The sequence below is a fragment of the Merops nubicus genome, unplaced genomic scaffold (genome assembly GCF_000691845.1).
Source record: "Merops nubicus isolate BGI_N331 unplaced genomic scaffold, ASM69184v1 scaffold4949, whole genome shotgun sequence".
Classification (NCBI taxonomy): domain Eukaryota; kingdom Metazoa; phylum Chordata; class Aves; order Coraciiformes; family Meropidae; genus Merops; species Merops nubicus.
In genome coordinates, this window is record NW_008632925.1 from 31247 (window position 1) to 48644 (window position 17398).

At 41.0% G+C, this 17398-nt stretch overlaps 2 protein-coding genes across 3 annotated transcripts in view; one reads left to right on the plus strand and one right to left on the minus strand.

Annotated features, from left to right (window-relative positions):
• The window catches only part of FIP1L1 (factor interacting with PAPOLA and CPSF1), a gene marked incomplete at its 5' end in the record, with an annotated part of 39260 nt that extends 30917 nt beyond the window's left edge, over positions 1 to 8343 (plus strand). The window contains 3 exons of the mRNA XM_008948053.1: positions 273 to 498; positions 7153 to 7290; positions 8021 to 8343. Coding sequence (XP_008946301.1) covers positions 273 to 498; positions 7153 to 7290; positions 8021 to 8168 — 512 coding nt within the window. The remainder of the gene's footprint in view (positions 1 to 272; positions 499 to 7152; positions 7291 to 8020) is intronic.
• An 871-nt stretch (positions 8344 to 9214) lies between these two features.
• Positions 9215 to 17398, minus strand: part of LNX1 (ligand of numb-protein X 1, E3 ubiquitin protein ligase) — a 65009-nt gene continuing 56825 nt past the window's right edge. For both annotated transcript variants that reach the window (XM_008948051.1, XM_008948052.1), the window contains exons 9-10: positions 10654 to 10812; positions 9215 to 9918 (exon numbers count right to left, since the gene is read on the minus strand). In XM_008948051.1, coding sequence (XP_008946299.1) covers positions 9783 to 9918; positions 10654 to 10812 — 295 coding nt within the window. In that variant the 3' untranslated portion in view covers positions 9215 to 9782. The remainder of the gene's footprint in view (positions 9919 to 10653; positions 10813 to 17398) is intronic.

Consider the following 17398-nt stretch of genomic DNA (forward strand, 5'->3'; position numbering starts at 1 on the left):
CCCCCCCCCCCGAAGATTTAGACAGTCTTCATGGCATGTATCCCATTTCTGCACATCTTCATAATGAGTATTTAAATGGCTGCTAGAGATCTTTATTAGCATCACAGAAAAAATGCAGCGTTTGCTTAGCACTAGCTTTTGTGAAAGGGGAAGATTGAAAAGTGTCATTGGAGGAGGCTGACAAACGCCTGTGTTTTCAGGCCTAAGTAGTAGTACGCTTTTCCTGTGGTATCCGATTTTGTTCTTTCTAACTCGCACATCTTTTTCTTTAGTCACCTTTCCACACCTTGCAGGTTCTGCTCCTTCATGGTCTAGCCTTATGGACACCAGCAAACAGTGGGATTACTATGCACGGAGGGAGAAGGATAGGGAGCGTGAGAGAGAGCGATCCCGAGATCGGGAGCGGGACCGCGAGCGGGACCGGGAGCGGGACCGGGAGCGTACCAGGGACAGGGAGAGGGACCGAGACCACAGTCCAACTCCGAGCGTCTTCAACAGGTCAGTGAAACGTCGTAAGCATGCTGCAGCCTGCTCAAAACCCCTGTCTGTGTTAATTATCTACTTCAGCATTAAAGTTCAGCATATATTCCAGAGCACTAGAGGGTGTGCCTTCCTCCCCTTTCCCTCTTTTCTCTTAGAAACTACAATTAAATTTCTAAATGTAAAACAGAAGTGTAAAAATGACAGCATACATCCAAACTGCTTTACGGGATAAAGGTGTGATTTAAGCCCTGTGTATCAGTGAGGTATCCAGCTCTCTTTAACATAATTAGTTCTAGAAAAATCTATAGAAGTACTAAATTAATCATACTTGGCAAATGTTGCACCACGTTGTTCTTAGCACTGAATTGGCCTTAATAGTGTTATTAGTTCCTAGAACGGTTAGGTTGGCCATTGGCACTGGCTGGATAGTAATCTATCCTATCTTCTTTAAAACTATTATTTCGAGGTCAGGAACTTCTTTTCATTTTCAGGCAGATGATGAAAATAAGAGCAGATAACTTTATTTGGCTTTCAACTCTCTAACTGCTTTAAAAAAAGAAAAAAGCTGCAACTGTTCTGTGGTTCATATGCACAAGCACAAAGCATTTAATGTTGAGCTCACTGTGACTCCGTGGAGTAGAGGTCTATTGGCTTTCCAGATTTATTGAAATTTATTTTGCTTGTTATTGGCTAAATATTTGGGCGTACACATCCTGGCATTTTTCTCAGTGTTTTTTTTGTGAAGTTTCAATTTTTGCAGAATATGTACGTTAGCTGTTAGATTGTTTCTACCAGTGGTTCTACACTGTGGGGAATGAGAGCACATGGAGTCAACATTACTTCAGTTGAGAGATGACATTTTTTGCATGATGACTGTTAGCTGAAGACCCAAAGTGGGTGCAAGATGAGGGATTTTTTCATGTATGCTGATGTGGCGTCATCCTCTCCCGTGTGCATGTGCTATGTTCCAGGGTCAGTTTCTGAGAACTCAAGACCAATCTAAACATCTGTTTCTCAGACAGCTTGATTGAAGGCCAGAAAGAAGCCTGGTCATTCAAGGGTGCTTGAAATGAACCTTAATAGCTTCCAGGCCTCGAGAAATCTCTGTGCTGCTGCCAGAGTTATCGGTAAAGAAGGGGGAAGAGCAGGCCTCAACTTTTTTTATGTGACTAAATTATCCACCATCTGTAGCAAAGCTGTTGCCACATGGCTGTGCAAGAAAACTGGAGGCCCTTAACTAGAATAAGTTAGTTTGGGAGTCGCAGAGATGATGGGAGAGGCTTAAGGCAGAACATGCAGACAATGTTTTTTCAGGTTTATTTTCAATTCTATGCTCTTAAAATGAAACAAACTCTGAGGAAGAGAATATGAACTATTTTAGACACAGCAGAGATTCATTGCCAATATTTAAATTCCCTTTGTTTAAACTTTGATCAAGTGATACTGCGGTGGGATTTGGATTAAGCATCATCTTTAGCTTTTACTGCTTTCAGTGTTTTTAGCATTTTTTTTCCAGATAAATATCCTGTATTTGTGCTACAGTATTTCTTAAAATTATGAGAAAATGGGAATTATTTTTATTCTATTGGCATAACCAAAGTGTGGTTTAAAAATGAACCTTCAGCTGTCTTTATATTCTGTTTTACCTGTACCCTGCTATCCTCAAATGAAATTTGGCATTTTTGTAATACATCTCACTCTGCCCCTTGAGAAGGTGCCATTCTTTTTGGAGTGTTGTCCCTTCTGCCAAGACTGTTTTCTTGTGATGAGAGTTTTGAGTCATATAGTTACCACTAAAAATGTAAACTTTGGAATTTGATTGATACCGTACCAATTTGTGGTTCTTCCTCAGCAATTTGAAAAACAAAACCAAAACTCAGCAACTGTATTTCTAACATTCTGGAACCCAATAATCTCATTTTAGCAGAGCTGAGGAAAGTCTGTCTAGCTAGAAAGCAACCCTACAGGAAACAGCTTGTTGTCCTAATGGACAACAAATGGAATGGAACTGGGCACTTGGTGTATGATGAAGGTCAAAACAGGTTGAGCTTCATTACAGTGTAGTCTGCAGGTGGACAATGCTGTTATTCCCCTCTTGTCTGTCACTTAATAGAACGTGCAAAGCACTATGCCTAGTTTTGGGACCCTCAATGTGAAAAGAAGACAGACAGATTGGAGAATCTAGTGGAGGGAGGAGTGACAAGGTGATTAGCGGGACTAAGGGGATGGAGTTTATTTAGCTTGAAAGGAGAGGGATAAGAAGGATTCTTAAAGGCTATTTTGAACTACCTAATAGGTGGTTACAGAGAAATAGATCTGGGCTCTTCTTAAGGGTGCACAGAACAAGGACAAGAGGCAATAGTTAAAAATCACAGCAAGGGAAATTCCAGTTGGGGTGTGGAGGGAGGGAATAATCACAAAGAGTGATCAGGTAGGAAGGCAGTTTGTGGAATCTCCAGCCTTGGATGTATTCAAAATTTGTCTAAACAAGACCCTGAACAAGTGGAGTTTGCCCAAGTGGTCTCCACAAAGTCCCTTCCAGCCTAAATCCTTCAGTGATTCTGTGTTGAAGGGTTTTTGAGTACATGGGAAAGTTTTTGAATATGGGTATCTGAAGCTGCACAGCACTACCAAAGGGAGTTGTCCTGATCTGGGAAATTAATAGCTTGTAGTTTGTTTTGAAAAAGTGAAAAGGTGTAGAGAAAGAAGATTTTATGGCTTGGACTAGCTTTGGGCTTCCTTGCTAGGAGGGCACAGACAAACTAGGGGTCCTCTTCCACAGGTCAAAGGTTATAGTCTCTCAAGGGTGTCCCTGGAAGGCTTTGATAACTGTAGTGTAAGCCCAGATACAAAATGGGGAAGAGATCACTGGTATAAATTGGGTTCATGGCATTTGTTCCTGAAAGCTTTCAACATACTGGACTTTGCAAACTGGCCTTTTGCTTTACTTATCAAATGGCTGTTTATTTTCAGACACACGTACAAGGTATCATGATTCTTTAGTAGTTTGCAAAAATAAGGTTTTAAAAAGAGTTTCAATAATGTTTTTAACCTTTTCTAGAGTACTTTAAAATAGTTCTGTAACAGAGCAAATGCAGACTGCAGATGCGTGTTAAAGGCTTTGGATCTTAGCTTTGACACAAAGCCTTAAGTCTACAAGTAGCCATCTAATTTCTTATGGCAAGCTTGTGAGAAGGCAGTGTTAGACTTTCAAATTTTAACTTCTTAATTAGATACTGATGATTAAAATATAAGTTCTAAGAATTGATATCCTAGTAAACTATAGTTGAACTGTTGTTTTTTTTTTTTTATCTTTTGAACTTTTCTATCCCTGCAAACCTGCAAAAATGTGATAACTAGCAGCACTTCAAAGGTGTGTTTCTACAACAAAAGTTTTCAGTGGTTGTTCAAATCAGACTTTACATTTGATTATAAACTCTGGTAGATTTCAGAACCTAATTTCTAATTTGATTTTTGACTTTTTTTTATATATGTGTATATTCTAAACTTGCGCTTTATAACTAGGCTTAACCAGATACATACTGTCTTTATGGTGCTGCTTTGTTACACACCAGGACACACTTGAAACATAGGTCAAGTTGAACTGCACAACTATCTGCTATATAAACTAGGCTCTCTCCTACTGACCCTTTGCCCAACTAGGAAGAATACTATCTTTAACGGGCAGATCAACAGCCAAAGTCCTCCCCCTGCTCTTAAATCACATGCCAGAGATCCAAGGCAAAACCACTGGAGGAAGGAATAAGTTCATGCACTCACCCACAGCACATTGTGTGAAGAAGGGAGCAAGCTGACTCCAGAACCATGCCATGGTAGATGGAACCAGAACGATGAGGAGTCTGGTTATACAGTAGTTCCCCAGAGAGAGACTCATCATCTTGTCCCAGCATCCTGGGAGATCCGCTTGCTATGAAGAGCTGGGGAGCCCTTCCCATAACCAGAATCCCCACACAGCACACACACTATGTAGCCAAGCCTCCCAACCCCACCACAAGCAGAGTCAGCTTTTATAGAGGTGGCCTCTTGCCCCGCCTCCAAGTTAGTGTGGAAGGTGGGGGCAGCTGGTGGTGGTCTCCTAATCAGTTCCCACCGAAGGCTGGCCAGACCCTGGGTGAAAAATCAGTCAGGAAGATCCTGGCTGTGGGCATCATCCATATGCCAACTCTCATTCAGGGCTGGGGGTTTAACCCCAGCACTTCAAGCTCATCTTTTCAGGCTAGGCTAGTCTTAGAAACTAGCAATTGATATCAACCTGTGTTTTTATATGATAATTGGTAAGAAAAGTCTTCTAATTGTTTGGTTTAGCCCTTTCCCTGAAGCCTTGAGTTAGTTTCTCATGAGAAGAAATGCTTAGTGAAAAAAGGGACTTGGATTGTAAATGTCTCATTTATAGTTCCCTCCTTCCCCTGATAGTAGAGTAGAAACTTGAGGGCAAAACAATAGAATATGATAGATACAGATACAAATAGGCTAAAGGCCTGTTGACTTGAGGTTTCAACATTGTAAATTTGGCATTTATTTTCTCCCTTCCCCTCACCCCCAACTGCTTTAGTTTACCTGTTTGGATTTTGGACATCTCAGTGGAGCAAGTGAATCTCTTTTCACAACCTGGAATATAACCTGGGGTGCCTTAAGCTGGCAGTGGTGTAGTATGATCAGAGTACATGTCCTGTGGCTATACTGCCTTCATTTTTTATAAGTTGGTATGACTCTGTTGTAGGATTTTTTTGGGGGACAGACATGTTAGATTTAATGTAGTCTTTTTAAAAAACGTGTTTAGTGCAGTTGAGTGTTGTTTTTGTTTTAAGAGGAGGACAGTAGTTAAGAGCAATGATAATGGCATAGGATGCCTGTGAGGGTGACTGAGCATGGGCACAGGTTGGCCGGAGAGTTAATAGAGTCCCCATCCTTAAAGATATCCAAAAGCCATCTGGATGTATGGTCCTGGGCAACTGGTGACCCTGCTTGAGCAAGGATTTGAATTAGATTACCTCCAGTCATGCCTTCCAACCTCAACTATTTTGTGCTCTGTCACAAATGTACTTCACAGGATTTAATCAGCTTGCTTTCAGATCTGTAGTTATAGTTGCATTGTTAAGATCTTCTAACAATACAGGCAGTAACCAATGCAGCCATATTACTTGGTGACAAATCATAACCTGGGGTTCTTTAAAAATAGCTGTTGTTTCCCTGATACTGATGTGTGAATGTTTTTAATGTCCTTTATTAAAAACAGGATTTTTTGCAGGCTGTTTGATGCTTCTTTACAGTGTCTTAAATGGCTAATTTTTGAAATTTGCTTCATGATAGAATCATACAGAGTTTCATAGAAAGACTAGTGCTGTTGCTTCAGGCACTGCTCTTTCTTGCTCTGAGTTTTCATGCATAGCTGTAATAATCCCTAGTGTAATGTCTTCACTTGGGAGATGGCCACAGGATTCAAGTTATGGCAGATAGGATTGATCTAAGTTCTCCCTGCTCCAGGACACAAGAAATCTCTTTAGGCCTGAGCTGTTCTCTGTGTGTGATCTGTTCTGCTGCTGTCAGGGACCTCAGAAAGAGACTCTGTAAACTGGAAAGCATGAAAGGCTTGGCTTTTGTCAGCTTAGTAGTATCTAAATTGTTACCTGTTTTAAGTACTGCCTCAGAAGATCTGGTCACATTGTGCCTTTCTTTAGGACTTGATAGAGCTGTTCTGAACTACAGTTACAAAGACTTCAATGATTTATAAATAGTTACAGTAAGTTAATTTGTATTGAAGGGTCATTGTTAAATTATGCTGGACACTATATCTGGGTAAAATTTTCTTGGTAGAGAAAAAGTTTGATTTTTTTTTAAAAAAAATTGATTGAATTGATAAAATGGGCATGCCTTTTTAAGCTATGTTAATGTAGCATTTGAGTGATGTTGGATAAATAGATACTGCTCTCCTCTTTTTTTAAAATTTCACTAAAATCTTAGATATGCCCTTCATCAAGTCAGAATATGAAAAAACATTCTTGGGTAAAGCCTCTAAATTATTTTATAGCCTGTAATATTTAGAGGTTTTCACCAGCATTGTGGCAAGACAGCACTAGGGGTTGTCCAAGAGAGGGGTGGAAGCAGAGACAGCACTGCCACTGGATGGAAGAAATTACATTGAAAAGCAACCCCACACATTGAGTATATTTTACTGTCAGTCTCTTTGCACTTTAGCTTTTCCTTTCTTGAAGCTGGTGTAAGGAAATAGAACTGTACCAAAATTTAATTTACCCAAATTATATCATAGTCAAAAAGTGAGCTGATAAGTGTTGAGCGTTACACAAACTGATCTGAAAATAGGATTCTACCTCATTTGCAGATAGATACAAGTTTAAACTAATTGTTTGATAACTACTGTATAAACTCAATGTGACACTGTTGTAGTATTTTTTTCCTTCCATTTTTATTGAGCAATCCCCTTTCAAAATTGCATTAATCACAGAAGTCTAGCGTGCAAGGTGAAGAGTTTTAACGTCCTTTTAGCATAAGTTATACGGATCTCATTTAGAAACCCAGGAGCAATATTAAGCTTTTTCTGTCAGTTATCTTGAGAAGGTGTAAGGATTTAGTTTCTTAATATATATACTACTTGGTGTTACTGTCCTGAAAATATCTTTTCTTAATCAGTGATGAAGAACGCTACAGATACAGAGACTATGCAGAAAGAGGCTATGACCGCCATAGAACAAGTAGAGAGAAAGAAGACAGACACAGAGACAGGAGACACAGAGAGAAAGAAGAGACTAGACACAAGTCATCTCGAAGGTTTGATTTTTTTTTTTTAATAGGATACGAAAGTTTAAAAAAATTAAGTAAACTTTTGAAAGAACCCCAAACAAACCAGAGTTTTGTGGAGAGACTGTAAACACTTGGATGTGCTACTTGGAACAAGTCTGACCTGATAAAACGTGGACAGACAAAAAACCATGTTTGCCCCAGTTAACTTCATATTGAATGATCTATGTGACAGTCTTAGCTAATGAACAGAAATTATGAATTTCAGGAAAGAGTAAAAATGGTGGGTCTGAAAGAGGTGGAGTGAAGCTGCCATTCAGCAACATTAACATAAGAACTCAACAGTTATTCTTAGCAAGTAAAATAAACCTCATAATCACTTGGTGGAAGTGGCTCAACTTGATCCTTTTTAACTTAGAAATAAAGGTTAAATCCAGGGAATGGGGTCAATAAGAATGTTAAACCATTAAGGGATGCCGGTAGGGACATCACATGCTGCTATTAAAGGTATTGCTATTAGAATATGGGTTACAAATGTGAAAAATCATTACAATTTCCCAACAAAAAGTACAGGATGGGTGAATGTATGTACCATTCCATGAAAAGTTCATTTTGGTGCTGAAATCCATATACTGTATGGGTTGGAACAGGCGTGGGTGCCAGTTTTCAAATACAAAGGCAGTTTTTTTGGTACTGTGTAATTAAACAGGGCCTGAAGTGTCATGCAGTCGTTTGAGGTATTTTTTCTCTCTTTATTTAGTAACAGCAGGCGGCGTCACGACAGTGAAGAAGGGGACAGCCACAGAAGGCACAAACACAAAAAATCCAAAAGAAGCAAAGAAGGAAAAGAAGCCAGCGGTGAACCTGCTCCTGAACAGGAAAACACTGAAGCTGCCCCTGTGGAATAGGCTTGTGTGATTTTTGCCTACTTGCATATATATTAGTGCCAGAGATAGATTACTATAAATCTTGTTATTTTTCTGGGTATTAAAATAATTTGCTCTTAATCTTGTTCTGTTAGTTTGAAATCAAGGGTTACTTTGGTTTTTTTTTGAAAATAAAAGAACAAATTTTTCATGTTAAGATTCCTGGACTGACTTTCTTTTAAGAAACAATGAAAAAAAATATCTTACAGCTAGAGGCTTATGCTCTTACAATATATGGAGGGCTTAAGTTATTTGCATTAAATTATCTCCTTCTTTCTAAAGCCAATGGGAAGGTCATTGTTTTACTGACTTTAAAAACAGCGTGCATTCACTTCATTATACATGAACATCTGGAACAGTGTAGGTTTAGTGTAGCTTTTGGAGTTCATATTTGAAAAGGTCATCCTTTACTACAAGGACATGCAGGAGCTGCAGATTGTTCAAGGACCAAGGTGAAACAAAAAAATAAATTAGAGCAACTGGGAAAGGTGCTGATTGTTCTTAGTCTGATGGAACACAGTGTGGTCATCATACCCTTGGTAATTATGTCTGGTTCGTGTGGGTGCATAAGGATGAATTAAGCTGGATAATCATCCCTGCTGCTTTTCAGTGGCTTAAGAGAAAGTTCATTTTAGCCTTTGTTCTAGGGGAACAGCTGTCCTTAACATGACAGAGATTAACAAACATATCCTCTTCCCATTGCTAGCTTGTGAGGAAAAAATAAGACTTTGGAACATGAGTAATCTGCAAAGAAAGTCAAAGACCTAGTTTAAGAAATATGGCCATCATCACTTTCAGAATTACTCCATCCAGAAAAGACTCAAGTGTGATTGGCAGGGTGGTCCTGCAAAAATTGTGCTGCTCTGTCAGGGTGCTGTTCAGAAGACTTGATGGTATTTAGCAGAGTGTGCAGTGTAGTTCCTTAAAAACAAAAATTCTATATAAAAATCCTAGATTTAGCGGTATTAATTGAAACCAGGGAAACTAGGTTGTTTGGTTTTGGATGAAAATAATGTTTGTACAAGTACACAGTTACAGTTATTTTTTAATTATTTTAGAAATATAATTCACAGTTTTACAGACTAACAAACAGTACTTGAAAGTCTTGAAAATACCAGCTTTATGCTGACCATGAAAAGGTACACATAAACAAAGTGCTGTTAAGGTGTTGGATAAAAACCTTCACCTGATTTTTGCAACTAGAAAAATTGCAAGGAATTTTTTCATAGGTTATTTAAGGATTTCCTTTTGTAAATCAAAATAAAGTGGGTGAGCAGGAGCTGCTGCTTCTTAAATGTAATTATTATAATGCATTAAATATATACATATATAAAAAAAAAAAACAGATGAAACAACAAAAAAATCTTAAGAACACAAGGAAGGAAAGACTTAAGTCTGTAGCTTAAACCACTCTGAAGTGATTTTCTGACAAGTGTCCCTGCTTTGGCTAAGCTTGACTTCTCTTCACATGTAGGCTGAAATTTCACAAACCTTTTCTTTATAAACACATACCTGACCCCCCAAAAAAGCACAGACCGAGGTTCCCGGGTTTCTTCTGTGTCAAATTACTAGTCATACTTTCCATGAAGACTTGTTTTATAAAAAAGTGCCAGGCCAGGACACAATTGTGAGAGTAATTTTTCCTTTCAGTTCTTTGAGCATCCTTGCCAAGCAGGCATGCATCATTCCCGATGTGTTCCTGCCGTTGACAGCAAGGAGGATGTCACCACATCTGAAAACCCAAAGGCAAGTATGAGGGAACAAATAAACATGGTGACTTCTTATCCTAAATGCTTCCAAATGCCAAAGTATGTCCTTAAGCTGGGAAGAAGGGGTAGAAATGGGTGTTACTATTCTTCCTCTGGCTAGCTACTGTTCATGGATAAGGGAATAAAGTAAGTGAAAATACTTCACTTGGTTGTTTTTTTTCCTTAAAACTGTAGCATTTATTAGACGTATTTGAAAGAAGATAGGATACGGTTATTTCAGATGGGAATGATTCACGCTCTGAACAAACTTCAGACTGATTACTTGATTTAAGTTTGCTCCATAATTCTGCATTTCCAACTCTTAAATTTTGTTGTTGTTTGCAGAAAACTGGTTGGTTGGGGTTTTTTTTTGAGCTGGGGACGTGGGAAAGCTGCTCTGTGCTAGCATGCTTTGTACTACCCCTCAGATCAAACTGACTTAACTTTATACTTACTCATACACTAGTGGTGGCTAGGCTTCTGAAAACATTCTGCTAGGAAGGCAATCTATTGAAGTTCAGGACTCTTACACCCTATTTCCAGATCTGTCAGAGTTAATTCTGCACCAATGAGTATTTTTTTTTTCTGCCCCTACACTGCCTTTATGAAAACTTGTTTTTAAAAAAAAAAAACAAAAACAAAACAAAACACCAATAAGACACAAATTAACTAGATTAGACTTACTTAAATGCTACTTTTCATTTGCTAGTTATCATTACCTAATTCTGCCATCATTATATGCTGGTGTTCCCCCAACGATGGATTTGATAAAGAATGGTTTGTTCCCAGTATGTTCTTCATAACCTCCTACGATGCTGAAGCCAAGACTTCCAGATGTATTTCTTCGTAATATGATTTCTTTGCAGCTGTACAAATACCTGAAACAAATCAGTCTAATTAAATGTCTTATGCTTAACTTTAGATTCTGATGAATCATTAATGATGAATCTGCCTTCTTGTACACCCAAGTGTTTTGAAGATGCAGACTAGCACCGAAGTTCCACTGTATAAGACACCTGGACTTCCCTCCGGTTTTGTAGTTCTGCTTTCTACAACCAGTTATCCTGAAAGTGAAATTACTAGGTAATCCAGGGGTTAAAATATTAAGTTGTTTATCAGGGTAAGAACCTATGCAAATTATCTACTTGCAAGTGAAAGCGATGGAGAAAAACACTTAACTAAGACTAGATTTAATACTTGGAAACCATCATTCCAGAAATAGTATTTTACCTACATTGTACAGTCCAGTGACTTGTTTTATCTTCCAGATAAAAGCCTGTATGTGATTAGCTGTGTCAAAACTGGCCAGGCATTTTTTACTGTGGCGCATGTCAAAGCTAAATAATTTCAAGGCCAATGAAATGAGCCAGAATTACAAAAATCACAGAGATGACACAAAGAAGAGTATCAGTGGAAGAAGGGATCCTGAGCTTTTCTTGTCAAGTAACATGGTACGTCACAGCACGGAAGATGGGAGGAGCCTGTCCACGTCAGCCAGTGCTCTGGAGGACTTGAGGCTGCTGTCAAGAAGATGGTTTGTCCTCACTATAACAATTAACACAAAATAGTATGGTAAGAGAGCTGAAATCTGCTTCCCTGTCCCTACTTGGAATGTGTTTTATGATACTGTAAGTTAGAATCATAGAATCATAGAATCCTTTAGGTTGGAAGGGACCTTCAAGATCATCAAGTCCAACCATTGAGCCATTAGGGCTCTAAAGTCCTCTGCTAAAACAGATCAGAATCTGTCAGGTTTGGAAGGGACCACAAGGATCACCCAGTTCCAACCCCTCTGCCATGAGCAGGGACACCTCCCACTAGATCAGGCTGCCCAGAGCCTCATCCAGCCTGGCCTTAAAGACCCCCAGGGATGAGGCCTCAACCACCTCTCTGGTTATGCTGAAGTGAAGCTTAGCTGAAACAAGGAAGAGGGGAAGCAAGAATAGTAAGGTGGTGTTAGACTCTTACAACCTGCCTATTGCTCTGAGTACATGAATTTCAATACCTACCTTTTTTTTTTTTTTCTTAATCAAGCAAGGAAAAAATCCAAATTAACTTCATTAATTACAGAGCAACAGAAATTGCTGTCCTTAGTATTTAACCCATTAATCTTTAGTTGTATACCCAGGAAAGATTTAAGAGCCTGAAAACCCTTTTGCTGCTTTAAATCTGAAATCATAGACTGATCTACAGCAAGCAAGTGTTACAAGCTCTATTCAGAAATGCTTTGGGTTTCTAAGAAACAGCTGACACTTCTTCTGTAGATGAATAAACAACTGTATCTTACAGACCTATATGTCTAGCTTTTTTAAAATTCTGTCAAATAATGCTTTTGCTTTGTTTCACAGCAGGACTTTATAGTAATACTAGATTAGTCCCCCAGGATCTACAAATATTCACCTGCTGCCAGGATGGTAGGTATATAATATTTGCACAAGAATTCACTGACTGCTAATGTAAGAAGCAGGTGACGTTTGCTTCTTTCCTCAGCAGTGAGGCATTATTATTTTACCATCTGTGGACTTCTTCAATGTGCAAAATCACTTAAACCCTCTATCTTTGATGGTACTTATCAAGGTCATAACAAAGCAATCCTAGGATTTGGCCTCTAGTACTGTTGCCTAGTGTTGATTTTGGGGGGAAGGGGTCTCTGCTGCTCAGTGCTGTACTCACTGCTCAATGATCTCCGGAGGTCCCTTCCAACCCCTAACATTCTGTGATTCTGTGAAAAGGTTCAGCTGAAATCGATCAGCTAAATTGTAATGCACTAGAAAAGAAACAGCCAAGCAGGGGAAGATGAGAAGAAAACACTGGGAAGGCAAACAGGCTTACCTGCATTCTCTGCATACAGCCTGCAAGGTTATCAGTTACGCAGGCTCTATCAGTAATAACCATAAATATGTATTTGCTGTCCGAGTGTATGCTAAATTTAAGTGAAATAGACTCAGCATACTAGCATTAGCGTTGCTCTTTCTGCCAGAGCAGAGGACACACATGGGAAGTAAGCAAGGAGTAGCAAAGAGCAGCTACTCAGTCCTGACTGCAACTCCCTGCACTGCCTTTTGCCTCACCGAGGGGATGCGGTGCAACCTGCTGGGACAACTAGGCAGTGGAGACAAGGCAGGCAGGAGGAGAAGTGCTGGAGTGAGCTGAATATGGGAAAAGGGGAGGGAAGGGGCTTTCCCAAGGTGTTTATGCGTTTGTCATCTTTGGTTCCCAGAACCCAAATTGGTAATAAAATGTTTGAAGTTAAATTCCCCTAGCCAAATCTGTTTCGCCCACAACAGTAAAGAGCAAGTGATTTCTTGGTCTTTACTTGGACATGAGTTTTCTCTCTCATTCTTGAGTGTGGAGCTGTGCGGGGGCTTGGTGCAGCCCAGGTCCTGAGCAAAGAGCAGCCCAAAGGGAGTCAGTTCATTTGAGTCCTTGGCTGCGTAGTAATAAAGACGAGCTAGAAAGAGTCACAGAGAGAAAATGAAATAAGTACTTGTGTCATCCAAAGATGCTTAGTGTGTTTGAGTAGATTACTCCTCTGTGATAACACAAGCCCCAGTCTGTGTGTTTTGACCCAGTTAAACCACTGTAACCCACTAAACTGCAGCTGGTCCAAGGAGAGCCATCTTCTGCCTTGAAACAGAGCAGCTCAGTCTTCTGCCCCTAACTAAAAGATCCAAAAGCTGAGGACAAGGAGTAATTTATGTGTGAACTTGACTCAGAATCAAGATTAGAGGATAAACAGGATCCTGTCATAAGAAATACCACAACTGAGCATCAGTAACTGATGCACGAGGAATTTAAAAGTGCCTGTTTTCTAGTAAAGGTACAATTCCCTGTTGCTTCTCACAAAGTGAGTACGGCCTGGGAATGAAAACCAGCCCAACTTCAGGAGGACTTCAGCAATCACAAGTATTAAAAGCACAACTCCCTCCTCTTGCCCTGTTACAGTAGACAAGTGGCAGTGGAGTACAGTAATATTTGAGAAGTGTCCCCATCAGAGCCCTACAGCCCAGATGGAGTTAATCTGGGGGGGCTTCTGTCCTAATTCCACATTTCACATCCAGTTCTACCCCTGTTTTGCAGAATGACTTTGGCCACCTCCCGTATTTCTCATCTCACTTTCCAGATGAAGAAAAGCACTTGTGTGAAGTACTAAAGTTTGTAAATGTTATGACAATGATCTATAAAGTATTTTTAAGTCTTAGCCGAGAGAAGGAAAGTAAGGAGAGCAGGAAAACAAGCAAGAGGGGAAGAAACATCACGGGGCCAGAGAAATGCTTTTCACCAGCTGCTCTACATTATTTCATTATTTCCTTTGTGCATGCTTCACAACGTTTCCCTCCAACAATAAAGGAGAGCTGTCTTCCTCAACAACAAACAATTAAATTAGCTACCCTGAAATAAGTCTTCGGGCGGGAATGGTTAAGGTCCTGCATCACTGTTTCCTCCCAACGCCCAGCCCGCAGCCCCTCCGCTCGCACGCAGGCCAAGTTTTGACAGACCTCAGATGCACATGTGTGTCTTTTTTATAACTGCCACAGATTGGATTGTACTACAGAAAGAACAGAGCGGTTGTTTACGTATTATTAAGCCATATAAAAGTGACCCAAGCCAGTTTTAAGGTCGTGCAAGGAAAAGGCTAAAATTTAAGTGAGATCCACAAATGTTAGATTATGCAAGTTGGCTTTTCCAAGGCTTTGAGCTTTGGAGTGAGGAGTCAGACAACCCCTCTGAATCTGCTGCTTTGGTCTAGAAAAATGGTGTACCAAGTCCCTAACTTCCAATGCTTTCAATCTCTTATCTGGCCCCACCTCTGTAATGCATATGCACTCCCTGGGAAAGGGGCAATTTCTGTGCTAGTGTGGAGAATTAGGCATTTGCAGTACTTCAGCCTCAAAAGTGAGGAAGGTATTTTTAATCATGGAGGTCTTATTAACATTAGCATGTTTTCTACTTCATTGGTCATGGACAGAGCTCTGTAGATGTCCTCTAGTGCTCAGCACAACTCAGCACACTTTATGGGACTATCCTTCACAGGATTTTTGTCAAACTCCATGGCTTTGGAACACAGAAGGGAAGATTTTCCTCCCTGCTCAGTTTCATGAGCCTGAGCATCACAGTCGTGAAATTAGGTGACCTGTGCACTCCCTGCCTTGCGTGCTGGCTCCCTCCCTCACCTTGCTGCCACGGCTTGTCTAGAGCCCCATCTCCTCCTTCTCAACTGAATTTAAAGAATTCACCATTCAGCCACATCTTTTTTTCAATCATGGCTGTTCCTTGCCCACCAGTTTTACTGCCCTTTCTGTTTGTTCAGTTTTTCTTACATAGGTGTGCCCTGTCCTGCCCACTTTTCCAAGTACCTTACATGATCCTGTATAATCATTATTTTGACATTTCTACTTTTCCATCAGCGGTACCAAATGTTCTTAGACTCTCACACCTTGGAGCAGTCCCTCTGGTAAATGGTTGCAATTAATGTAGATGAATCTTCACCACCTTGCCCCATCGTCATACGTCAAGCACCTTGGCCAAGAGGGACCTGTCAGACATCTATTTGGACAGAGAATCATTTTCTCTAACAATGTGGAAAACTGTGTGAGACTGTTGGCAATACCTTGAGATCTAGTGGGATGTGATCCTTGCCAACAGCAAACTGAAAGCCAGGCAGGGAAATGTTTAATGCTCAGCCTGGAGTGAAATGAGTTAGTGATTCACATCCTAGTGAGAGAACTTGTTGAAGGATTTCCAGATGTGTGGTGTGGGCCCTGGAGAATCAGTGAAAGAGTAAGAGGGTAAGTGCACTCATGCTGGGGAAGACTGAAGGGTCTGATAATACCTAATGAGCAAACCCAAACCTGATTCTCATGCGTTCCTACTCATCCAACCAGCTACTGGTAAGGCAAGGGTGCACCTTTGTTACTGTCACGTGCAATCCGTGTCGGTCCCTGTCCTGGGCTGACGTTCAGAGCAGCATACAGGCTCAGCATACCAATCCCCTGCTTTTCTTTGGCAGAGAAGGGCCGTGCTGTGCTCTGTGCACGGCGCTGCAGCTGGGACAGTTACAATGAACTCCTGTCTTCAGCTTCGCTGACACTGGGGCTGATTTTCCTGAAGACCAAAGGGGTGGGCATGCCCCCACACATTCAGCCTTCAGTGGAGCGGGGACAGAGTGAGCTTAGAGGGTGCTTTTTAAGAATGCAGTACCACTTTTTCTTCCCACGCTGCAGAGAGGAACTGACTACGGTGAACCCTGGGTGCAAACCTGTAGTACTGTGGAGCTCTGTCCTTTGTGTCTGTCAGCTTGCTGAGGACTTGGGGACTTCAGGCAGCAGAGAGTAGGAGATGACAACCAGGCAGCTAGGTTTTCTGCTCAGCCCAAGAAAAGCGTGGTTAGGGCAGGCACAGGCAGGGTGCAGTCCATCTAGCAATGGATGGTGATTGAGGGCAAGACTCAGTACTGCAGATCGCAGCACCTGCAAGGCCAGTGCCTTCATGACACTGCTGGTCAAGCTCAGGGATGTAGAAGAAATGATCAGGAATAAGAACCTCCCTGGGCCTGCCTTTCTGCAGCAGGTGTGGCTGAGAAATGTTTACCATTGCTTGGGTAACAAGTTATGTGCCATTCAGTTACTGCTTTTTCTTCTTACTGCTTTTCTTGCAAAGGAACAAGGATGTAGTCCTCTCTGCTGAGGGAGGAACATTTCATCTGATTCTTCTGCTCCTGCAGTGCTCCAGCACACATCACACAGTCATTAGCCTCAGACCAAGCCGCAAAGCACACCCAGTCCTCTCAGCAGACCTTGCTGCAAGGTGAATGAGCTCAAAATGGCTCAAGGCAGAAGGGAAAGCATCTAACCTGCTATGTGAGGCTGAGAAATGAGTCTTGAATCTGTGCCTAGAGAGAAAGCCCACCTGTTTTGCAGACCATCTTTTCATGCCTTCCCATAAAAAAGGGAGATGCACTCTGAACTGCTGCCAAGGTTACACCTATGGACAAAAGTAACTTGTAAACTAAATTCTTCATTCCTTAAAATGGAATACCAGTTTCAACTGTGTGATGCTAGCCTCATGCAGTCACAGATTCACAACATGTCCTCATTTACTATTTCACAAAATGTCGCTGAAGCTGCAGCAGGTATACACCCTGCACACCAAGTGTGTTTGAGAGACTTATCGACATGCGATGGGGCTTTTATTGTCCTCACTGAAAAGACAACACAGCTGCTTCCTGTGTATGACAAATGTACTTCTTTCAGTCGGGGGTGGGGTTAAAAGAGGTGATCTGGAGATACTGGCCAACTGCACACAGTTTGCAACATCTGGGCGAAGTCAAACAATTCAGCTGGATTTGGCTGAGGAGAAGTGCTGTGCAGCTTGAGAGCTGCAGGAGGGGGAGCTCTGCCTTCTGCAGGGTGGTCGAGCCTAGACCCTAGTTCCTGTATTCCTATAAGCTTTTCCTTTCTTTCC